Source organism: Alternaria arborescens (genome assembly GCF_004154835.1).
Source record: "Alternaria arborescens strain FERA 675 chromosome Unknown contig_1, whole genome shotgun sequence".
Lineage (NCBI taxonomy): Eukaryota > Fungi > Ascomycota > Dothideomycetes > Pleosporales > Pleosporaceae > Alternaria > Alternaria arborescens.
In genome coordinates, this window is record NW_021167856.1 from 360017 (window position 1) to 383423 (window position 23407).

A 23407-nucleotide genomic window follows, 5' to 3' on the forward strand; every position below is an offset into this window, starting at 1 on the left:
CGTATTTGCAGGGCTTATCGTACAGAGCTCAAGCAACGCCGATTCACCGAACTCGGTGCAGATTCTTGTTCTTCCTTAGCTAATGAGTCGCATCGTTACCTCGACCGTGGCGAATGTACCCGCAGATACAGGCATAGCTCTCAACAGAGTCGGTCCAATACCCCTCCAGAAGCCACCCAGACCCTCTCCCCTATATGTCTTCGCGAAGCAGTCTCTCATACTCTTGTACTTCTGTTCCTTGCCAAACGCATCACTCTGCATCTTGCTCTTGATCACATCGAACGGATAACTGCTTATCCAAAGCACTTCACCAGCGAGTCCACCATAAGCCGCAACTTTTAGAGTAGAGATTTCCGAACGGTCGATGTTGTTGCGCGCAGCATCTGCATTCATCATGTACTCGAATGCGGTAAACCAACAGCCGTAAGCTTGGGCTTCGCGCATGAATGTCACAGCTGTGCCACGGTAAACGCCGCCGAGGATGCCTTGGTGTGCAGTGAGCTTACGCACACAGTCGATTGGGCCGGCATAGAGGCGGTTCGCGCCGTGCGGCTGTGTCTGCAATCTTATGCGGATGTGCTCGATAGGACTAGACAGAGCGGTGTTGGCGATACCGGCGAAAGCACCAGCGGCATAATACTGTGAGTACGAGAGTTGGCCTTTCCCGGTTTTTGCCTCATTGCTAGCTTCAAAGGCACGTCGCGCGTAGTGGAAGCCACCGAATTGAACAGATACACAAGCTCCGATTCCGATGAGCGGTGTCAGCGTACCCTTGTAGAAAGCAAGTGCTCCTTCATTTTGGTAGATTTTGGTCGCAGCGTCCAAGGCACCAGAGTATTGTGATGTTGTTTGTAACCTAACCTATAGGTATGGAGATACGGTGTCAGTGTATGTCTCACATGCATTTCGTACAGTCATAACTTGCCTTGACGATGTCGAAAGGTTGTCCAATGAGTACCTAAAAAATGAGGTTCAGTTTGGGCGGAAAACAGGCGCAGTAGTGAAAGTACCTGTGCGACTCCTCCTACTGCACCTGCGAAGAGATCCTTGAGTGTCCGGGAGAGACCGTCCTGAACAGGCTCCTCGTGCTCAATATGAGGCTTTGACATTCTGCTCTCCGCGCTTTCCGTGTCTCTAATGGTTCTTTTTGCTTGTTGCTCTCTTATCGGAGTAGACACGGACCTGATAGAGGGGTAGTTACGACGTCACCAACTTTCGAGGCACCCTATGCGCTCCTTGCGTGAGCACCAAGAGATGAGAAATTTCCTTGTAAAGCCGTTGTTCAAAATCGCGACTCACAGCTACTGCGAGGTCATTCCAAGCCATGCAAAGGCTCCAAAAGCCAATGGCGTGCTTGCGCACAGACGCGCTAGCAATGTCCTTGGATAGCCGATGGTTAGCTGCATCCCATGCCTCAATGTGGTCATCTTTTGCACTATTTCGCCATACTACAGCGATTCCATTCGCGATAGTATTCTTGTCACTACCATTGAGTTGTAACAGTATCATTCCAGTTTCGACATGAACATAGATAGCAGTTCAAGGAAAGATGCAGACGCAAGACTTGAAACGCTTTGAAAATGACCAAAAACTCAGATAGCCATCCAGTATATCCCATGATCCCCGATTTTCGCTAATCAGCGTTTCCATGCAATGCGTATACGAATACTTTACGCCTATCCCATCGACACATATATACAGACAAGGAGATAAAGAGAAGGGTCGAGCAAGCTTCTCCGGGTTCAACAGGAGAACGACAGACTACCAACGGGTCTAGAGGAACCTCTCGCAACATTTTTGCTGTGATCCAGACAAAACATGCAGAAAAGACGCAGGATCATTTTGCATGCCCCATGCAACATCTCAGGCCATTCGTAATGCGTAGAAACATTCAATGTGACTACCAGCACTTGAGCTTCCTCCAAAAGCTCTGTTTCGGCTCATTCTCGCTATCCTTTTCATTCTGTGTATGGGCCGCATAGTCATTTGGGTCTCGGTTCGGGTTCGAGTGAAGAGGCAGAGCGGCAGTTCGATTCGCAGGACCGTCTCCAGCAGTGAGCCGGCGTGCTTCTACTACGCGACGTACGAGTACTTTGATAAACGTTAGCAAGCCTTATTCCAATTCATCTCCCTCTCACATTGTCTTTTGCGCAATGTAATTGCGACAGAGGTGTCTTACAGGCAAAAGTCTCTTCGATGTTGACCATCTCCCTCGCACTCGTTTCCATGAAGCCACACTTTCTTCGTCTCGCCCACTCGAGGCCTGTTTTTGCCTCTACGACTCTTTGCCCTTGTAAATCGCACTTGTTGCCTACTACGCACTTGATCGGTGGTATCTTGCCATTGTCTAATCGATTTTCTGTCTCCATTTCTATCATCTCCATGAAGTAATCTAGCGCGTCGAGCGAGTTGGCAGATGTTATGTCGTAAACGAGGAGAAACGCGTCGGACTGTAGGTTCGAAGCTGCCCAGAGACCCCGGTATTCTTCTTGGCCTGCGGTGTCGGTGAGCATGAGGTAGTAAGGGACTCCATCGACGGTTCGAGTTACGGAGTAGGAGTCTTCTAGGGGAATGTTAGTTATGTGAGGCCAGATGCGACGAGCATAGGCGCAAGGCAACATACCTATCGTAGGATCGTACTCAGATGTCCATTGACTCCTCACAAGCCGTAGTGTAATCGAACTTTTTCCTGTAACCAAGTCAGCGTCTTAATGCTTCAAGTCCGACTTTGAATCGCGCATACCACAGCCTCCATCTCCACACACCGTGATTGTTATCCTGTTGTTCTCGTCCATTGTGTCCTCCTCTTGCGTTGCCCTGATGCGAACTGCTTTGGTTCCCGAGACGTATGCGATTTCCACGCAACGGATAATTGGGTCGTAACCGCGTCCGTTTCGAGTTGTCTATGCTCGTGAATGCGCTTGACGCAAACCGCCTTCCTAAAGCAAACACTCCTTTTCCTGCTACCCAGACGGGATCCTATCAATTCGGCCCAGAAATTTGATCGCAAGGTCCTTGTAATTCGCGGTCGGAATCGCAGTCGGAATGGATAACGTTTCTCGCTCAGGTCCGACGAAAAGTAAACCACGGCACAGAAACAAGAAAAGATGTCGCGCGAAGGATTGACGACTCGTCTCAAGGCAGCGTTGTCGTCGGCAGTCCAGAATACCAAGAACCAGAAAATGAAGAGGCAGCGCAGCGCAGGCTTCACCTCGTAATAGTAATACCCAAGAGAGAGAAAGCCCCAACAACAAATTAATGAAGCGAACAGTGCCCCCAAAACGGTCCCTAGTATCCAAAGCGCAACGTTAGAAATGAATCAGGCATGAAGCTGGCCAACTTTGGACGAAAAAAAGAAATGAAGGATGAAGATCGCTTGATGCCCCCGTTACCTCTTTCGCGGTGGTATCCGAGCCTTACCCATCCCATCTTTGACTTTCGGTGCGAACGTAAAACCCTTGTACCCTTGTCGCGCGCTCATGTCATGGCACAGAAACCATCGACAGAGCCCAGATAAGGCGCAGACGCTTAGGCCGCAAGGGATCGAAGGATGCAAAGGATCATGGCCGGAAGACGGCCCCACTTGTTTGATTGGGAGGCTGCTGCGGGCTTGATGAGGGGGGAACGAGGGAGAGAGCCCAAGCCATGTGGGTAACAACGTGCGACGGAGGAAGTTTATTTGCCTGACGAACTTTCGTCATTGGAGCCTACTTCCGCGATGCAAAGCGATACCGAGGCACGACACTCCAGCCTTTGCACAACAACCTCTGCATCTCAGGACAGAGAGAGGCCTGCGTAGTTGGCATTGGCTTTCCCTAGGCCCCCCAATCTAGTTGTAATCTGCCTTTCCAAGAACCTTGGAACTAACGAGTGCTGCCGGGGCTAACTGCCCGGGAACCTGCATGCAGCTCTCATGCCCCCCCTGCACGTTCCTCATTCTGCTTCCGTGGAACATGCAGCCTTCTAGCGCCACATCACGTATTCTAGAGCTGCCTCCAACACACGCCGCGCCCATGCCACATTCCCACGCGTGGGTTGTCTGATTAGAAGTGAAGCAAGGCAAGACAAGGCCGACGGCGAGTCCATGACACAACCTTGATCATGACTATTGATCCTTTCTTATCGCATCTCACCTTCAACGCCAAGTTGCGCAACAGCTGTGCGCTTCAGACAATACCTGTGCAAGTATATTACCAAGCGTAACAAAAGGGCCGGATATTGGGTTTGATTGTTGATGCTGTGATACGACTGCCGCATGATTTTGGTCTCGACAATGAGGCCACTTTACGCCACAATTAAGGCTTTCCTGGACATCGTCGCGTCGAAGACAAGCGAGTGAGCGGGAAGAGAGCGGGGAAGAGTTACAAATGGATCGATGGGTCAAGGAAATTGTTGGGGTTTACTGCAGTTCGTCCAGATCATCTTAGTTCGGGTCCACTATTCATTTGATATGATCTGATGTGATGTGATATATAGATGATCGAGTCAGTCATGCGATCCACGCATTCTGACAAACCAACACATACACTTGACCGATTGTCGCTGATATATACAACAAAACAACAACAGCGCATTACCGCCAAACGAGTATGCCCAAGACATTTACGTGCATGTTGCGCCTCATCTCTTAACATCCAATTTTATGAACCCGGCAGCCGAGAAAAATCGACCACACGCACCAAACTCACCCCAATTTCTTGTCGCCCCAAATCATAAAGCATCAGACAGTGATAGAAGAAAAAAAGAGGATATGAGTCTAAAAACTCCCCCATAAGACGATTCGCTCTCGGCAAGCGAATGTGAAGTTCGTTAAAGGGAATATAAGTAATGGGGTATCGTTGGACCAAAGCGGAGAATGACACGAAACAGAAGAGGAAAACCGTGAAGTAGTAGTAGAGAAGAGGATGCTCCGACCAATCATGCTCATGATTCCGGCTCCGTTACTTCGTCGATCGCTGGTGGCGGGATGAAGCCTTGCGAAGCCGCAACTTCCGTGCGCGCTGCTTTAGTAGCATGAGACTCGCTGATACTGCCTTGCTGCGGCGATCGTTTAGTTGATGGAGCCATTGCCGAAGGGATGGAGGATTGTTGTCCGGTCTCGGGTATCGAATGAGGCAGGATAGTCTGATGGTTCTGGTGGCTTGTTGAGAAGTGGCGCGGTGAAGCGCTTTTCTTGCTCTTGTCGCTTGCGGCGGAGGATGTTCTAGGTGATACTCGCCCTTGCTGTGAAGAGAGTTCGCGTTAGTTCTAACGATGTTGTCAGGAGTGAGAGTTGTAACTTACCTGCTTGGCCCACCGCAATCCGCACGAATTACAAAGGTCCCGGTTCCCTGAAGGACCCCTGCGCCACTCGGGCGTTGTTCTCGTGTGGCAGTTTGCACAGTCTTTCTGCATTTGGCCAGCACCCTTTCTGCGCTTCCTCTTCTTTTTGGCTGCCAACAGGCTCTGGACTTCTTCTGCTAGGTATCTATTCCGCTTTTCCATTTGTCGTAGCTCGTATTGCCAGCTTGTGCTTCGCGTCGTCTTCAGTTCGTCAAATACGTTGTCGTCTGAGGCTAGACTTTGGTCTTGATGGCCGAGCTGGAGGCCATTGTGTCCAGCGAATGTAGCAGGAGATTCCTCGGTAGTGACGAACAGTGGATTCGTGTTGGACGTCATTGGTGTGTTTGAACCAGCAGGTCCAGTCAAAGACCCCGCGGCGGGTGATGCTGCTCCTGACATCTGGGTATGAATAGAGTTGTGGGAGTCGCGCTCATGCTTGGTATTTGTATACATGGATGGGCGGCCGGCATTGCTATTCCGCGAATACTTGAGGAGTCGCGTTTGCCCAACGACGAAGGTAGGTTTCTGGCCCTCCGTTGCATCTCCAGGATATATTGTCGTAAAAGCCTGTAGAACCTGGCCACGCTTGTTAATCATTTCATGCTTGACCTCGCCTTTCCTGCCCCCTCTGGCAAGCTCTAAAATCCGGCCGAAGTTGATCTTTGACTCCTGGCGCATGAGAGATTGTATGCTAGTGCCGACAAGGTCTTCAGGCTGCTTATCGAGCAACTGGCGCACGTTTGACGAAACGTACAAGAACATGCCTGATGTAGACATCTTCGTCCACAGCTCGTTATCACCGACGCCGCCAGACTCGCGTACGATAGCCTTGCTCAGAGTATAGACTGGGCGTTCACGGCCGACGAGGATGATACACTTTCGACCCTTCCCTTGCTCAGTATGGAGGGATCCATGACCTTCGAACCACATGTATCCGCTCTTCTTCCGTCGTATCCTGAACACAACGTTGACTGATGCGCCATTGGTAGTCTCCTTCAGTTCTCTTGTGACCGGAACGATGTCGCTAGGATGGCAGACAGACGACAGTGCTGTTCCGACGAGCTCGCTAGGGTCGTATTCTAATATCCTGTTACTGGCTGGTGACAGATACAAGAAGAGTCCCTTGAGTGACAAGACGTGGACGACGTCGTCGCTGTTCTCAAGCAGGACCTTATCCCAGATACGTCTTGTCATCTCAGAATCGCCGCTTCCGCTATACGCAGCGAGCACGTTCGACACCTCATCCTTGGAGATGGTCTGGCCTTGTTCGGCTTGTTGTGGCTTGTGGTGGTCGCTGAAAACGTAACTCGGTATGGACATCCCGCGCTGGTAGTTGACCCGGTAAGAACCATCTATAACATGATCAGTTCACACACGGGTATATTTATTAGATACGAGGGCCTACCTGAGTTCTTGTTAGTCATGGCTCCGGGCTGCTCCACAAGGTCAACCTGGAAACCGACAAAAAACTTCATTTTGCCGCCTGGTTCCCAAGCGATGGGAATCATGGTCAGAAGGTTCATGAACGGTTGACCGCCTCTTCGGTAATTGATCAAGCTGATCTGCGCTTCTGCACGACTCTCAATCATGTTCTTGAGATAGTAGACCGAATCGTCGTCAACGTAGTTTCGCTTGATTCCAGATTCGACCTTTCCGTCAGGTGCCTGCAAGAAGCGGCAATTCCGTCCAAGAATCATATGTCTTGTGTAGCCGGTGAGTCGCTCGAAGTTTTCTGAGCAGTAAACAATAGGAATGTCGTCTAGCTCGGCATCGCAAACGACAAAAGCGCACGAAAGATCGACAGAGCCGATATCGATCTGGGGGTCAGGTCTGGTAGCTACGCGCATCTACCTGCATATTAGCAATTGGCATTCAGACAAAGTGATCCAGGAACGTACTAGTACTCCGAGCATGTCGAATCCTGTCGACGAGTAAGCATTCTTGAACTGCGTCTTCATGTGAGGATTTTGATGCATCGTAGACGGAAATCCGCCTGCAGGCTGCTGCCATGGGGTTTTAAAATCCTGCAGTTGCTTGTTCATGACCTCTTTGGGTAGGTCTTGTGCAGGATCTTGTCCGATAGGTTGCTGGTTTTGTAGTGAGGCCAAAGTCATGCGTGTGGGGACACTGTTGGAGGAGCGATGTTCACTCTGGGGCCGGGAAGTAGAACGCATGCTGGACTGGTCCTGGCTAGTGGTACGGCTGAGGAAGCTGGATCTCCCTGATTTGACTTCGGGCGTGTTGTTCAGTGAAGGCCGCTTGAACTGGTCCTGAGCTTGTCCTGATGGCGTGTCATTCCCTTGGGGGGCAGCAGGCATGGGCCCAACAAAGTCCTGGTTGAGGGGAGAATCTAACATGGGGGTGTTGAACTGGTTGCCGGGAAACATGTTCATATCAGTTGGCATCATATTGAGCGAGTCGTCCATGTCCAGAGGCATGGTCATGCCGTTCTGATACGATCCCATATCCAGGTCGATAGAATTCTTCTGGTGCATGGGCGAAGCGTACGCAGAGCCAGGAGTGGCCATGTTTGGGAACGGAGAAGCCTGGCTTTGGAACTGGGTGTTGATGTTGAGGTCCGCAGCAGGCAGCTGGTCGTTTTGTATGTCGGCAGTTGTTCGCGGGAAAGTGTTGCTGCGCATCATGTTGTCCATGGCCGCGGTAGACATATCGAATTGGAAATCGTCCATGTCGCCCCCATTGGGATCTCCGAAATTCATCATGCTCAACCTGCGCGTGTCGGGGCTGCCAAGATTTATCTGCTGCTGCTGTCGTTGTTGTTGTTGTTGTTGCTGCTGCGGCCCTCTAGCGTAGACGGGCATACTCCGCCGGCGGTTGTCCTTGTCGTTCTGCGCGACTATTGAGTCCAGCGACTGGCCCTCGACCATGTTGAAGCCGTTCATGGCGTCCCCGTTCATGTTCATCATCACGTTCCCATTGTTGGCCTGGTTGAAGGGCCGGGCGGGATATGGATAGCCATTCATGGTGGCGGGCGGGGATGCTCAGATGTCAAGAGCAGCGAGGTCGGTCGTCCGGCACGGGGTTGTAGGCATCAAAGGGAGTGGGCAGCGCCCGTGGGCACGGCGGTGGTGCGCTATCGCTTCTTTCGCTGGGTGGACGGGTCGCGGCGGCGGGGAGTGCAGCGTCTCACAAGCGACATTCGAGGGCGGCGGCAGCGGATGGGCTCAGAGGCGGCAGCTCAGGTGCAGCAACACGTTGGTCAATATGGGGCAGGGCAGGGCTGGGCGTGTAAGGTTGGGATGCGAAGAGCGAGGATGTGTAGCGTCAGTGGAATGCGCTAGGTGCCAAGCCAAAAGGCCGCGTGCGGGATAGCTGCAGAAGATGACGGAAGCATGTCAGTGGCTTCACGCGAGCAATTATTGGGGGCGGCACAAGCACCTTGAGCACAGGCGGCGCGGGATGGGATAAGCAAGAGGCGAGCGACAGCAGCAGGGACCAACATATGGCATTTTGCACAATGCCATGCTCTGCCCTACCGGTGGGACCGATGCACCCAGAGCCCCTCGCAGCGCCTCATCACTGGCACACATGATCTGATGCTGACGGCTATCGGCTGAGGGCGCCTCTATCGGTCCTGACCTGACTGAAGGGAAGCCCGCGGGCGCCCATGTCTGGAGCCCCATCAGATGCACGTCGGCCCAAAGCGGCCTAGCGCGATCCAACGCTTGGCACCATCGCTCGAGACTTTTTGGACCATCACGACGGGACTGCACGCGACGCAAAATGATATTGAGGAGTCTAGCAGCGCGCAGTGGTGGGTGGTGATCAATCCGAGATGGACGCAACTGCTGACATGCTGCACAGCGCCCCGGGCACTCGCACGACACGCCCGACAGTCGTCCCGCCCGCTGCAGCGATTTCTCTCCACCGAGACCGACTCGATTGAAGCCTCGACCGAAAACAGCCTGAAGCAGCTGCAGTCGATAGAGGCCCAGCTCAACACCCACCTCCAGCAGCCGGTGCCCTCTGTCGACCCCGAGACCCATGCAACCTCGGAATCTGCCTCCGACAATGTCGCCCAGCAGTACCACCTGTACAAGCAGCAGTGTATGACATCTGTCTCCCCATCCCCGACTGCAGCCCGTTGACATGTCCCAGCCAAGCAGATGGGGAAGCTAGGAACCCAGATTGAGCCTCACTACCAACCGCACACCCTCCTGAACCATCCACCCTCCCCCGCCGACGTTACCTTGGAGTTGCTCCTCGCCTCCGAGGCCCACCAAGGCCATGTCACTTCCCTCTGGAACCCCGCAAATGCACGCTACATTCACGGTATACGACAAGGTGTCCACATCATCTCCCTTGAAGTCACCGCAGCCCACCTGCGCCGAGCCGCCAAAGTGGTACAGGAAGTTGCGCGGCGCGGAGGTATGATCCTATTCGTTGGTACACGCGACGGGCAAGATAGGGCAGTCGCCCGCGCAGCCGAGCTAGCCAAGGGATATCATCTATTCGAGCGCTGGATCCCCGGAAGCATCACCAACGGCCAGCAGATCTTGGGCAGATGCAAAACAAAGGTAGTCAACGAGCTAGACGAAGAAGTCCCAGGCTTCGAAGAACAGCTCTACGACCGACCCGTCCTCCGACCAGATCTCGTAGTCTGTATGAACCCGCTTGAGAACTACGTCTTGCTGCACGAGTGTGCGCTGAACAACATCCCCACAATTGGTGTCATTGATACCAACGCAGATCCTACCTGGGTCACCTATCCTATTCCCGCAAACGATGACAGGTAAGCCAGCTTTGCATAATAACTAGTGCTTCATGCTAATGCACTTCAGTCTCCGCTGCATACAGGTCATCGCTGGAGTCTTAGGTCGCGCCGGAGAAACAGGCCAAAAGCAACGTCTCGCTGCCGCCGCTCAAGGCAACATCACTTACCAGCCAGCACAGGGCCTCATCATGGCTGATGGCGACAAAGACGGAGACAAGACAGACGCCGGGAAAATCCTATCCGGATCCACATCGCGAATGGGCGAAGGGGTCCCTAGAGAGCGAGTTGATGAAACTACCGAGACGATAGACACCGGTCTTGGAAACGCGGAAGAAATGGCTAACAAGATGGATGAAGTGAGCAATCACGAGAGTCATCGAACGAAAGGAGGCAGGGATATCAAAGCCACTTCATAGAGCGTTTTCATAGCATGTAAATCACAGCACGAAAGTCATGTATAACAACAACAACAACATCTCGTTCGACTCAAAGCGTATGGCAGTTTTGTCCTGTTAATGTTCTGTGCTTACCTCCGATGGAACACCATACATCCCAGCACCGAATTTAGGACAAAAAAAGGACGCTGGATCCGAGATTGTCGCACCACACCTTTGCGAACGAACATGTCATCCAATCCACCATCAGCACCCCTCACAACCCAGACAACACACCAAGATGCAGGAGACACGTTAGGTTGCCAAAATGCCGATCGTCGTTAGAGCCATGCACAACTTAGAGAAACAGCACAAGTAGATTCATAAATCTGCGAGGTTGGCGGACGTTATGTTAAGATGCCATTAGTCCAAGGGGGACCAAACACCCGGAGCACAACCACCGAGCTAAAGCACTTAAAGGCCGAAGAAGAAGCAATGGAGGTTAAAGGGCAAAACAAAAGAGGCGTTCCGAAGCAGGAACATGACGTCATTTCCGCTAGTGCATCGTTGCGATCGGAGTTTTGGGCCTTCATCGAATGAAATGTCTTGGATCGATCTCTGCAGTGGCGCCCGACTTTAGGACTACTCTGTCGGAAGTGAAACGTGTCAAGGCGGTAAAGGAAGGAAAGGAGAAAAGCAGACCATGTGGGTTTTAGTACCTAGGCAGTTGTAGGAGCGGATGCTACCAAGCGGAAGAGATATTATTAGGGCCAAGTACGTTTTTCAAGGCGAACAATCAAAAGGGATGCGAGGCTATACAGAGTTTTTGTGGTTTTGATAGACTACTACACATTAGAGCGATAGATACTAGACCGGTCGTGCCACCAACACAGCGATATGAGGAAAAGGGGCTATGATTGTTTTCAAGCGCCCGCCAACGTGTTGAAAGTGCTGTACCGCCGGAGTAGCTGAGCTTTCGAGTCCTAGTCAAGGTCATCGGCGCTCGTTTCTGTTGCTTTTGCGGGTGCAACTGCAGGCTCAGGTGCTTTGCCGTAGAATTCCAGCTTGCCTCCGTCTAGGAGGACGCCCGCGCGGTCGTACAGCGAGCGTGCTCGAACGTACGGGTCCAGCTTCCAGTAATTCTGCCTCAACTGCTCTGCAACGGCATCCCTCTCTTTCCTCTTCTCCTCCGCTGGCACGCTGTCACCCGCGTGTACCCACTCTAGCACCGTAGTCTCGTACTTGTCGACGATCTGTTGCCTCTCGCTTTGCAGCTCCTGCTTGGGCTTTTCGTCGGCCATCTTGTCGTTCTCGCCAGGTACAGGCTCAGGGTACATGTATTCCCACTTTTCGTCTCCGCCCAACTCAGTTGGAATCTGTGACCTTGGTACATAGTTGCTTAGTTCGTCAATCGTCTTTGCGAAGTGTACTTTGCCGGCGACGACGGGGTCGAGCCAGCCCTTGACGATGCTCCATACAGCGTTGAAAACCCAGGGTGCTCTGTAGACGAGGACGGTACCAAGTGATTCCGGATAGTTTGCCTCGAAGCACTTGATCATGAATTTTACCGGTGTGTAGTCCATGTTGGCCATGGAAAAGTCGGTCATATCAAAGACGATAGTCTGCGTTTGGTCAATAACCCTGATCTTATGACCTGGACGGAATTCAGATAAACTTACGGCTGTATCAATCGGAGGCCTCAACAGCATGCGCGCTGTCTCAATGGTGTACACTGTGAATCTTTCTAGACTCTCTTCCGTCTGCTCACCGGCCTTGTGTAACCTCGCACGAACAAAACACATTGGTCTCCCCTCAATATCCAAGCCGTGCAGATAACTCTTGCCCATGCGCAGCTGTGTCAAAAAGTCATCGGCGTTCTTCTTAGCTTTGGCATCCGTGCTTGCGGTCTGCAACGCAGCGAGCTCTCCCGTCTTCATTATATCGTCGTCGACGTGCATCTCGTTCAATCTCCACTGCATTGTAGAAATCATCATGACAAGTGCCTTCTCTACATCCCATTTCCGTGCGCGCAGGAAGCGAAGAAGAAGAGCATCAGGATGGTCATGCTTCACCATGCTCCAGAAGGTCCTTCGCAGCTCTTCCGGGGGAATATTGGCTATCGCCGCCTTGAACTCTGCGGTTTGGCCAAACTTGTCATCATCAGCCGATATGGACAATCTGCTGATGTCCGAGGGAGTAGAGCCTCCAGAAGCAGTCGATGCCTTGTCGTCTGCACCCTTCTCGCCTTTGTTCCTCTTGAACACATTCAGCCTGCTCTTCTTCTTGTCCTTCTTGCCGTCTGCTGCTGCCTCGCTTGTGGTGGGCGATGCGACCTCGTCAGCGCCGTTCGTAGCTTCCGGCCCCACTTCCACACCGAAGACTTTCATAACAATTGCCCAGAGCTCACGTAGCTTCTTATCCTCTTCTGCTGTGAGAGTGCCTGGCCTCCCTGCGGGAGTGTTCGGCGCCATGACGAGGTACGAGTCTGTCAGATGTGTGATTTCAAACTGATCGGGGGTGGATTGCTTTGCTGCCTGCGGTTTGGGGGAGTTGTGCACAAAGGGAACGAGCAGTGCGCTGCCAATTGCGATTCCAGCGACTATTCCTACAGTCCAAAAGGTGGTTCCGCTCTCCTTGTGAGGTGCCCTCGCCGTGCTCTGCGGACTGTGATGTAGTATGTATGCGCGTGTGACCCGGTTGGTAGAGCTAGAGAGGGCAGGTGGGGCGATGCGGTGCTCCGGAGGATACGCAGACAGTCGAGCGCGGGGTGTAGAGGTGTAAAGTAGTCTTCGTAGGGGCTGTGCGCGAGGCAACATGGAAAAGTGTCAGATGGCTGAGCCTCGAGGTGACAAGTGCTCGCGTCTGCTTAGTGTGACGTCGGCAGAGCTTTTCGGATGCGTCGGACGAAAGTTGCAGCCACGACTCTACGTATTGGATACGGCAGCGGGACGCCTTGAAGTAAGCCGCTCCAAGTCGCGTCCGGTGGTAATTTGCTGAATGCGATATCCCAAGACAGGGAGGCACAGGCGCAGTTTTGGGAGCAAGAGCCATGGCATCATCAACCAATCCGTCTTAGCGTAATTGCCCTGCGTTGTGGGGTACTGTTTACTTCGTATCGTGCCCGAACTAAGACCGCGCTCTAAGACAGCAATAGCACTCGAGGCACATCTCGTCGACACTGCAATTGGTCGCCTGTCGCGCTGAACTTCCCTAGTAAAGACATCTCCCACCGAGCACAAATGGCTTCCACAACGCCCACGACTACGCCCTCGTACCGACGCACACGCAGCAAATCACCTCGATCACGTCCGACTACACCCCTCCGCGCTTCTTCGCGCTCTTCTTTGCGCGACTCATCCCAGCGCGGTCGCGCTGCTTCTGCGTCCGGCAACGCACTAGAGGGGCTGCAAGATGGGTTTGCTGAGTTGAGCGACGCAATGGCGGATCTTGAACAAAACTTCCTGCAATTGCAACTGATGCACGAAAGTCTGGCACGCTTCTCAGAGAGTTTTGCAGGCTTTCTATACGGGATGAACATGAACGCTTTCTGCGTAGACTTTCCTGAGGTGTGTGACAAGAGAGTTAAGAGGAGAAGACGTGGGGCGAGGTATAATGCAGCATGTTTACTAATGTGGGAATTGTAGGCTCCTGTTCAAGAATCATTCAAGCGACCACAGAACCAGCCTGATCAGGGTGCTGCAAATCTAAATCGCTCCCAAGGCCCTGAAGACATGGAAGCCACATTTTTGACGACCGACACTTCCTTCGTCGACAACCCACCGAGCAGCAAAATTGCTTCCAAATTCCAGAATCCGCAAACGCCGGCACCAGCTGCAAAAACATCAGGTGTGCCTAGAGGAAGAGGGGGAATACCGCGAGCAGGGGGGCGCGGCGGTATACCCACGCGCGGGGGTGCTCCCAGAGCAGCCAGGGGCGCCACAGGCATAGCAAGAGGGATTGCTGGACGGGGTCGCGGAGCACGTTGAGCACACCATGCATATGTGGTGATATCCGGAGAAATGCATAGATCAGGTAAATGAAGAAGCTTGTGCTTTAAAGTTTCGATTCTCCTACTTGGCCATAGACTCGCATTACTACATTTCTAGTTGCAGTCGATGCGAACTAGTATTAACTTCCAGAGTCATCGTCCTTCTATCATTACCACAGCCTCCTGGTTTTGTTGTGTCCAACTCTCAAGACGGACTTCATTACTATTGTCGACCCAAAACAAAAGAGGCAGCAAATGCAGTTATCTAGGCTGCCTTCCTGGAGAAAGGGGTATACTGCAATAAACTCATGAACCAAGACTGCGTTAAGGTCGTAAGAAAAGATGAAGAATAGGGTATCAGGTTGGAAGTTCAACTTCCTGCGGTTCAAACATCTAATGCCAACCGATCGATGAAGGGTATCCCGTGAAGATGACGTTCACGCCAACACTCCAGCATAGCGCTTTGCATGCTGGCTGCTGCTCTCTTTTCGTAAAGCCCACCCCTTGATAGCAATGACCACTGTGGTCCAAGCCATGAGGAGTGCGGTAAGGCCCATGACAACCGTAAAGATGAACATGGCATCGAGGTTATACGATTCAAGAGCTGCAACGGTATCCTTGTTGCTGACCATAAAGGTGATACCACCCGAAATCAGACAAAAGGCGGTGATAATTTCCGTAGGTGGTCGGGACGGAAGGAAGGAAGTCGGTGGTGAGATGTACAGAGTAATGTAGGTCAGACCACGGGCCAAAGCGAACGCCATGAACATGCTGCCCCATTGGGTATGGATCATGGTCGAGACCATTGAGCTTTGGTGGTGAGAGCTCATCATCTTGCCGAGCAGCATAATGATAAGGGCTGGAAGTGGGTTCATGGAGAAGCGGTATTGGCTTGGCTGTTGCCAGGATTCATTCTGCAGCGAGGTTGCTTGTGACGCGACCACTCCGCTGTTGAGAAGGTCTCGCACTCTTGTCGACTCGATGCACATGCCCAACTAGGAAGGTTAGCGATGTTGCGCGAGAAGGAAATAAGGCTCTACTTACCAAACCACCACCAAAGAACATAACTGAGATTGACACATGTTCCAGGTCCTGAGCGGTCCATGCATCGCCCCACGCAGCCAGGTGCTCCAGGAATACGTTCGTACAGCCGTAAAGCCAGATGACGAAGGATTCGGTAAACTCTGCCGACGGTAGCGCCGCCTTCCGACGACCGACAACTTCTTTTGTTGGCTTAACGTTCCATGCCCAACCGAAATCTGCAAATGCACCCATCCATCGGCCGAGTGTGAGGAAGCCATATAGAAAGAAGATCCCTCCCTTTACTGTGTGTGCCAAAACGTTGAAAACCGCGCCTCCTCTCCCGATACCGCCATAGACGACAGCACCGCTGACTATTCCCACAAAACCCTGCACTAGTATTGTGCGCTCGACCATCACGTAGAGGAGGCGGATTGCCTGGAGTGTTCGTCCAACTGCAAAGCGAGCCACATTGCGGGAGAAGAAATGATCTATGGAAGTATTGTGAAGAAAGCCGCGCTTCTCGTCGTCCTCGTCGCCGTCCCCGAAAGAGTCATCATCGTGTGTAGGCTTTCGTACAGGGCCAGGGAATTGCTGGTTTTCCGATTCTACGCTAGGAGACTGGGAATGGTCGTACAGAGATGCCGAGTTGCGTTCTGTACCTTGGCCCGAATCGCCAGACCATCGTGATGGAGCAGGGAGCTCTTCGTCGTGTACGCGCTGATATCTAAGCATATTTGCGGTCGTTAACTCGTCCTCCTTGGAATGCGATTCAGGCCTCCTAGCGTAGGCCTGAATGAGAGCCAAAAACACCCATGCTGATGCGATCCAGGTAATGGCCCATCCTGTCTTACTGTGTGCGTTCCCTGCATACATCTCTGGGGTCCTGTGGTCGTATACAAGGCCGAGCACAAGTGCTAGCGCATTGGTAGCGAGGAATGCCAGTTGTGAAGGTAGAGTAAATCTTGAACAAGCGATGCTGAACATCACTGCGACTGGCAAAATGAAAACCCAGGCTAGAATCTCGAGCCCTATGTGCCAATACATGAGCGATGCATGTTCAGAAAGACTCCAATAGCCTCCAAAGCCGGTAATCTGTGGTTGCGATTCCGGCGCATCATGTACGCTCATGTCCATGCTAGCCCCGTCTCCATGCGCAGTCACGAGCGGCAATAACTCGAGCAGCAGCGCTGCAGCGGCTATTGTCAAACTTCCGCGATTCGGCATATGTGTTGCTCTCAACGAAAAATTAAAGCCTTTGGTATAGACAGTGCTGCGCAAAGCTGGTAGTGTCGCAATGGAAATACGCAAGCCAGTCGTATGAAAGTCTGCTGTAATTCGGTACGTGCAGTTGGAGATATAAGAAGATGCAAGACTGTAGGGAAACAGCGGACGCAATAGTAAGAGGTGTTTCAATGCATGTGGCTGCCAGCGCCATGGGCGTGGCTCGCATCTATATTGTTTCCGGAAGATTCGGAACGACGAGTTTGATCAAGTCATAGCGACAGAAGTTTTGTCAGCTGCGAAGCTACTCCGATAGCATCGCATTCTTCGCAGGCTGTGACGTCCTATGCGAATGTCAGGCGCAAGGTGGGTCCGGGCAAGCACGGACTCGAGGACCATTCCGTCAGCCACCACTAATGGCATCTTACACTCCACCGGCAAACCTCGCCATGCTAGTCGCAATAAATTCATCATGACAGCAAAACTTGTCTATTACGGAGTCCTACAAAGTGTAATCCCAACGCCATCGCGCACTTGTAACAGACTCACTGTGTCACGTCATGCTTGTAACAAGGACAGGTCTGAGTTGCGTCGGATTCCGGTGACAGCGACTATCCGTCTCGGCCTTCCGTTGGCGAAGGGTGTTCGAATCGAAGATTCACATGCGATCTTCACCACCTTGGTCTAGGGTACGCCGGAAACTAAGACCACGCGCCTGTCAGATCATATTTTTCCCTAGCAAAGTTGCGCAAATTCCATCACCGCTATCTCCAGGCTTCGCCCGAGCCACACCCTTGCGGAAGACATCATTGGCTTTCACATTGTCATAGTCACCTGCGCCATACCTCTAATCCACTTAAGCTTTGTTTCTTCTTGGCAACGCGCACTAAAGACGGGTATAATCCTGTGCGCAGACCGCTAAATGATCAGGTTCCGATTTCCATGTGTTCTGATGTTATCCGGCCACTTCCGAGCTCGCAGATGCTCACAGTGACAGTGACTTGACTGCAACTCGTCATGTCATGCTTGATCGCTCTTGTCGATGTACTTTCGCAGCCGACTGGATTCTAGAACCGTAGTCTCTTGTTTCGGCGTCTTTGTCCGCATACCGATCAGGCCTTCACTCTAATGCCGACACAACCTTACATCAGATGCCAACACTGAGCACCTTCCAGCCTTGCAGCCCCGGGTTTGACTCATCGCATCGGAGTGATTATTCATTAGGCCTCCAAGTTTCTGCCTAGCCTTTGCAGCATTCGGATAACGTTGTTAATGCAAAGGTCTACCGATCCTGCAAGGTGCGAATCGCTAACACACGAAGTGGGTGGGCCGCGCGGACAACCATTCGCTTGAGCAAACATCGACTTTACCTTCTTCGAAGATACTTCTCCATCATCTGATCCCGAAGCCAAGCCATGGAGTTCTTGACTGTCCTTAAGTCCATGCAATCGGCTTTCGGAAACTGTCGACCCGACTCTCCGCTCTTTGTTGTTGCCGAGGAGTCTCAGTTGCCATGCATGTCGCAGTCAGGCCATGCGATCGCTGATTGCGCCTTTCATAAACCCCGATCAGTCGAGTCTCGCAATGCAACGTATATGGCTTGGGTTGATGTGCGATGGTGCCGTGGATTATATACCCTAGGCCTTGCGTGCTCGCTCATACGATCAATAGTATTTGGCACGGTATCGTTTTACTGCGACTCCATATTTCTTGAAATTGATCTGCCATCTGCTACTCCACCACCAGTACTGGAACAAGTTGAAACACTGCATGGATTCGGAGGACCAAGGTTGTATATGCTTGTGTGAGGGGTATGTGGCTACGCCAAGCTCACAGTCTACAAGCATAGTGGTTGGACATAATAGTTCAACTGTTAGGAATTGAGTACCTGTGGTCTCAAGCTGGTGCGAGATGACAAAAAAGTAAGACACAGCGCGTAGACTTAAGTGAAGAGTGGAGAAAGTTTCGAGTAGATTTTTGAGGTTAAGAACTCTGGACAGCGCGGAACATGTCTTGCAATGGTATATGAATGCATCCAAAGCGGTAGTTGTGAGTTTGGCGCTAAGGCTATCGAGATCATCACGTGACTGCGCGAGTGCCGGCAACATCAAACTACTGGCGTGCGCGAATCAAAACAGGTCCATCAACATCTGGAGCGCGACACCCCCCCACCTAAACAAGCTCCACTCGATCAACACCATGCTTGACGTCGAAGACTTTAACGCTGTTTATCACGGCCTGTACTATAATGATGGCCTTGTTCAGGAAATTCAAACATACAGGACTGCGCTCGGTGGACGAACCTTCTTCGAGCGGCTGTTGACACTGTTGAACATCAAGGGCAAGTCGTCATCTCTTTTGGTATTAACGATGGACTAACCGGAATGTAGGAAGCAAGATGTACCCTCCCAAAACCCCGCAACAACTCCAAGACCTCCACCAGCGTATAATCTCTTCCAATACCACACTACACAACAAGCACTGCCTAGTGTTTTACTTGCTCAAAGACTTGTCAGCACAACACCACGAAGCGACTGAACTATCGGAAGCATTTGCGAAAGACGTACACCTTGAGAAGCGGTTTTGGACATTCGTCGAAGGACTCTGGTTCCTAGACCATCTCCAGTTCTCGACAGCTGTCGGCCACTTGACGTACCCGGGCATAATACCGACTTTCCCTGATGAGATCATGTACACACTTCTGACTGGAAACGATAAGCTGAGCAGTTTGGGCATGGCAAGGGATCCCAAGGACGATATATTAGCTTTAGCGTACTATAACTGCGTACGGCCGCCGCTGGATGACCAGAAAACTAGGGACGAGTTTGCCAAGTATCTTGCAGGTCGTAATGTCACGGAGATGTACCAGTGGATTCACAGCAGACCAGAGTATGAGCAGAAGCCGCTGCTGGAACTCCTTGTCGAGCAAACCCTAGACCACAACGCTTGGTCTCAGGACCCCGAACACGAGGTGTACACGCGAGATGCCAAGGCTTTCGAGCTGGTCAGTCTGCCGTTTACCAAAGAAGAGGAGGAACACATCGAGAAGTTTCTCACTGAGGGCAGGGGGAGGACATTCCAGAGCGCGCAAGATCTGATCATGATGCGTAGGATTGCGACCGGCAAGCTAACCGATGTTGCCGCTGATATTGGTACTCGTGGCCGCAGGATAGACGGTGTTAATTGGGAGAGCTTGAAAGACGGTGTAAAGCGAGGACTGGGGCCTAGAAAGGATGAACAGAGCTTCGCTATCTAATACGAACAGCCTGCATGAACGAGCACGTCAACTTGACTTGGCTCTATATGCGGAGCGGAAGCGTCTCGGCGTATAGTACTAAACTTGGACCACCACCTACTTCCACGTATCTCCGCCTGCTTCTCACCGGTTGCTTACCAGAACGTTAGAGCATGGTCAGTTGTGAGTCTGTGAAGGCAAAGAAAGAGAGCAGTGGTGGAGTGGTGGGAACGAAGAGGGCAAGTGTTGGGCCTAGGGAATAAGGACAAATGACAAAGAGGGCGAAAGTCGGGGCATGATTTGCCTCGATGCGATTATGTGACAACGACAAAGCATCCTATGGAATTGTTTTGCTGTATTCGGGCATGGGGTAGGCATCTGGGTGTGCAAAAGGTGTTCTTAACATCAATTGAGATTATGGAATATATGTACCAGCGCTACTTCGCTATTGTGATCGCCTTCTGTGCCAACATGCTGTATTCGCTAGGCGTACACGTGCTCATGCGACGGCGCGCCTGACGCGTTGCTGCGCCCCTGACTCCAGAACGTATCATGGAAACATGTACGACGCGGCTCCGCGAATACTCCTCACTCATAGTCACTGCTAATGCTTTTGCGCATACCATTAGCCTTGACAGTTGCTAGTTTTCCTCTTCGTATACATCTTGTCCGTAAGCTACGGCGGCCCGCACCGTGTACTCCTCGACTTCTCCACAACCCCACACCCACCATGCCGCCCAAGGCAACACCGTCTGAGTTTCCTACACAAACATTTGCAACGCCTGCAGACTTCGAGGCTTTCCTCGAGCGCGAACATGCCACTGCGCCGGGCGTCTACGTTAAGCTTGCCAAGAAGAGCTCCGGTATACCGTCGATAACTGCCGCTGAAGCTGTCGAAGTCGCGCTGTGCTATGGCTGGATCGACGGTCGCGCCAACGCTTGCGATGACGCGTTTTGGACAGTGCGCTATACGCCGAGACGAGCGAAGAGTATATGGTCTCAAAAGAATGTTGGGACGGTATCGCGTCTCATCGAGGACGGCCGGATGCGTCCTGCCGGTCTGGCAGCCATCGATGCTGCGAAGGCAGACGGAAGATGGGATCGTGCATACGCGGGCTCTGCTACAATCGTAACGCCTGATGACCTCAAGGATGCGCTTGCTCGAGTGCCCGCAGCGAAAGCTCGTTGGGAAAGCATGAACAGGAGCGATAGATATGCTGCATTGTTAAGTGTAGAGACAGGTACGGAGACCGCAAGGTCGAAAAGAATACAAAGCATAGTCCAGAGACTTGCGACTGGAAGACGGCAAGGTAGTAGTGCTGGTTCAAACCGGGCAGCTCGAAAGATCCCTATGAGAGTTCAAAGAGCCAGTCCAAATGCTGAGCCAAAAGTACACAGGACTTCTCCACTTCGAGCCGGACTTCGACGGCGCAAGATCTAAGGGGTGCAGACATGTCATTAACACGCCGGCTGATATCCTTTCGCACACCAGTTCAAGGGAAGCAAAAAGGCTCGACTCATTTAAACAAAAATAAAAAGACAAAAACATACAACAGCGGGGATTCGCTAGTGGTCACCCACCTAACTACTAATCCGCCGGTACACTGCTTGTATATGGCTGAGCGGACGGGAAGCCTAATTTTCAGTGTCCTATGGTCGTATGTGAAAGAGAAAGAGAATCGATCTAATATAATATTATATGCATAGGTTGACAGCCCTACGAGCGCGGCGAACCATCGCGAGACCCTCACCCACACATACACCACATCGCCATTGCGTACCTAGCAGATCATCAATAGAGGGGTCTCAATTCAGACTGTCATCAGTTCAGGCCCGCACAACTAGTTGGGATTGCACTGACGGCATCACACACCAGGTGCCGCTTTCGCACCTCCAGCAGTCTGAACATGGTCGCGTCACCGTGCCAAATACACCGTACAGTTGAACTCAGACAGATAGAATTCTTCTCATTCATTCTAGCAGTGATGATAGCCTAGCGTCTATGGTCTTAACGTTAGACTCCCTGTTATGCTTGTTTGGTGCTGTTGCCAGACGTGCAATTGTTGAGCACCATTATATGGGCAGCGTTTGCCACTACCGTAACATGACTGACAGATGACGAAAGTTTTGTGATTGATATCATTCTTGCATTCTTCTAGATCGTCAATCATGTGCTTGTCTTATCGTGCGTTTCGACTCACTGTAGTGACCAGCTCCCGAAAGCGCAGAGAAGCACCAGTCGCAACAACCCATACTGCTAAGAACCTCGCCGATCTTGCATCTGATGATGTTGCTAGCAGCGCCGGCTCCGAGCTTGAGTCCCAATGAGTCTATTTTGTTTTCTAACCCATGCGCTCTCTTACGCCATCGGATAAGCCCTGATAATCTCTTCGTCTTGCGCAGTTGCATCTGCTGCTGCTCATGTAGAAGTTGTTCAAGTCGTTCCACTTCCTGCTACGCATGCAGAAGTAGTTCCTTTTGCTGCTGCTCGTGTAGAAGCTTTTCCATCTGTTGCCGGGCAGCTTCTACTTGCCGGTTGTGGTCTTCGTGCAATCGCCTATGCTCTTCAACCTGAAGTTGCCTTTCTTGTTCCTGTTGTGATAGAATCTTCCTCTGCTGCTCTTCAGCGTGACGTTGGCTTTGTGCTCTCTGTTGTTCAATGGCTTGTAAGCTTGCAAGATAAGTACGTTCCACCTCTTGCTTATCACGCGCGTGTGCTGTTTGTAGTTCTTTCAAATTCTCGTCCTTGATCGCCCTTGTGGCAGAGGTATGTTCTTGGGTTAAGCTTTTGTTCACAATCTCGTCTTGGATGCGTAGCGTTGCTTCGGTGAAGCGCGAAAAGTGCAAAAGAAGTTGTTTCGCTTCATCGAGCGTGCTAGGAATCCTCTGGACACACGACCCCTTCTGAACCATAGAACCCCAGAAACTGTGGTCGCTTACCAGCTCATCAACCCTTTGCTCTCCAATGGCAGCACCTCCCTGAGCCTCGTTCAACGTGCTCCAGAACGATGTGTCAAGAACAATGTGGCTATAGAAATCATCACACAGACTCCGGAACATCGTGAAGTTCCGCAAGGCAGTCCCTTGCATTCATACATCGGTGATACGATGCAAGTAAAGAATTCCGTTAGGCCTCCGGCCGTCGTGATGTGAGCTTGTCAACCATTCAGTGATCGATTGCAAGACTATTTCATCTGGAACATCTGTATCGTCGAAGCCAGGTGTATCAACGAGTACGAAGCTGGTGTCTTCGTGTTGCACCCGATACTCCTGGATCTTTGCTGTGGCTATGAGACGTTGAAACTTAGTTTGAGACCTCAATATTGGGTACGATGGGAAGTTGCTTACAGGAGTGAAGCCCATGTCCGACAATGATAGTCTCATCACCAGTGACGAGACGCACAAATGACGACTTACCCGTGCCTGTAGCGCCCATGATTGCGACGATGACATCTTCTTTGCCTGGTATTGCTAACGGGACCTGGTCCTTCGACTGCAATGAATCGAAC

At 51.8% G+C, this 23407-nt stretch overlaps 11 protein-coding genes across 11 annotated transcripts; 4 read left to right on the forward strand and 7 right to left on the reverse strand.

The window, feature by feature from the left end:
* Positions 1 to 75: 75 nt before the first annotated feature.
* AA0111_g133 (hypothetical protein) lies at positions 76 to 1109 on the reverse strand (the record flags this gene model as incomplete). The annotated part of the gene is made up of 2 exons (XM_028646977.1): positions 76 to 861; positions 1011 to 1109. The coding sequence occupies 2 exons, from the start codon at positions 1107 to 1109 to the stop codon at positions 76 to 78; spliced, it is 885 nt and encodes a 294-aa protein (XP_028511640.1).
* A 791-nt stretch (positions 1110 to 1900) lies between these two features.
* AA0111_g134 (hypothetical protein) lies at positions 1901 to 2795 on the reverse strand (the record flags this gene model as incomplete). The annotated part of the gene is made up of 4 exons (XM_028646988.1): positions 1901 to 2091; positions 2180 to 2563; positions 2624 to 2689; positions 2744 to 2795. 4 exons carry the CDS (start codon positions 2793 to 2795, stop codon positions 1901 to 1903), a joined length of 693 nt encoding a protein of 230 aa, XP_028511643.1.
* A 2128-nt stretch (positions 2796 to 4923) lies between these two features.
* Positions 4924 to 8306, reverse strand: AA0111_g135 (White collar 1 protein; the record flags this gene model as incomplete). The annotated part of the gene is made up of 4 exons (XM_028646999.1): positions 4924 to 5223; positions 5284 to 6674; positions 6728 to 7169; positions 7221 to 8306. 4 exons carry the CDS (start codon positions 8304 to 8306, stop codon positions 4924 to 4926), a joined length of 3219 nt encoding a protein of 1072 aa, XP_028511642.1.
* Positions 8307 to 9066: 760 nt separating this feature from the next.
* AA0111_g136 (hypothetical protein) lies at positions 9067 to 10473 on the forward strand (the record flags this gene model as incomplete). The annotated part of the gene is made up of 4 exons (XM_028647010.1): positions 9067 to 9097; positions 9148 to 9390; positions 9442 to 10075; positions 10125 to 10473. 4 exons carry the CDS (start codon positions 9067 to 9069, stop codon positions 10471 to 10473), a joined length of 1257 nt encoding a protein of 418 aa, XP_028511645.1.
* A 941-nt stretch (positions 10474 to 11414) lies between these two features.
* Positions 11415 to 13247, reverse strand: AA0111_g137 (CRAL-TRIO domain-containing protein; the record flags this gene model as incomplete). Its single annotated transcript, XM_028647021.1, has 2 exons — positions 11415 to 12053; positions 12111 to 13247. 2 exons carry the CDS (start codon positions 13245 to 13247, stop codon positions 11415 to 11417), a joined length of 1776 nt encoding a protein of 591 aa, XP_028511644.1.
* Positions 13248 to 13670: 423 nt separating this feature from the next.
* On the forward strand, positions 13671 to 14417 carry AA0111_g138 (hypothetical protein; the record flags this gene model as incomplete). Its single annotated transcript, XM_028647032.1, has 2 exons — positions 13671 to 13997; positions 14076 to 14417. The coding sequence occupies 2 exons, from the start codon at positions 13671 to 13673 to the stop codon at positions 14415 to 14417; spliced, it is 669 nt and encodes a 222-aa protein (XP_028511637.1).
* A 439-nt stretch (positions 14418 to 14856) lies between these two features.
* Positions 14857 to 16666, reverse strand: AA0111_g139 (hypothetical protein; the record flags this gene model as incomplete). Its single annotated transcript, XM_028647043.1, has 2 exons — positions 14857 to 15414; positions 15464 to 16666. The coding sequence occupies 2 exons, from the start codon at positions 16664 to 16666 to the stop codon at positions 14857 to 14859; spliced, it is 1761 nt and encodes a 586-aa protein (XP_028511636.1).
* Positions 16667 to 19061: 2395 nt separating this feature from the next.
* On the forward strand, positions 19062 to 19919 carry AA0111_g140 (hypothetical protein; the record flags this gene model as incomplete). The annotated part of the gene is made up of 1 exon (XM_028647055.1): positions 19062 to 19919. The coding sequence occupies one exon, from the start codon at positions 19062 to 19064 to the stop codon at positions 19917 to 19919; it is 858 nt and encodes a 285-aa protein (XP_028511907.1).
* Positions 19920 to 20628: 709 nt separating this feature from the next.
* Positions 20629 to 21339, forward strand: AA0111_g141 (hypothetical protein; the record flags this gene model as incomplete). Its single annotated transcript, XM_028647066.1, has 1 exon — positions 20629 to 21339. The coding sequence occupies one exon, from the start codon at positions 20629 to 20631 to the stop codon at positions 21337 to 21339; it is 711 nt and encodes a 236-aa protein (XP_028511908.1).
* A 1013-nt stretch (positions 21340 to 22352) lies between these two features.
* AA0111_g142 (hypothetical protein) lies at positions 22353 to 22958 on the reverse strand (the record flags this gene model as incomplete). The annotated part of the gene is made up of 1 exon (XM_028647077.1): positions 22353 to 22958. The coding sequence occupies one exon, from the start codon at positions 22956 to 22958 to the stop codon at positions 22353 to 22355; it is 606 nt and encodes a 201-aa protein (XP_028511909.1).
* A 30-nt stretch (positions 22959 to 22988) lies between these two features.
* AA0111_g143 (hypothetical protein) lies at positions 22989 to 23334 on the reverse strand (the record flags this gene model as incomplete). Its single annotated transcript, XM_028647088.1, has 2 exons — positions 22989 to 23185; positions 23247 to 23334. The coding sequence occupies 2 exons, from the start codon at positions 23332 to 23334 to the stop codon at positions 22989 to 22991; spliced, it is 285 nt and encodes a 94-aa protein (XP_028511910.1).
* Between the last annotated feature and the right edge of the window lie 73 nt (positions 23335 to 23407).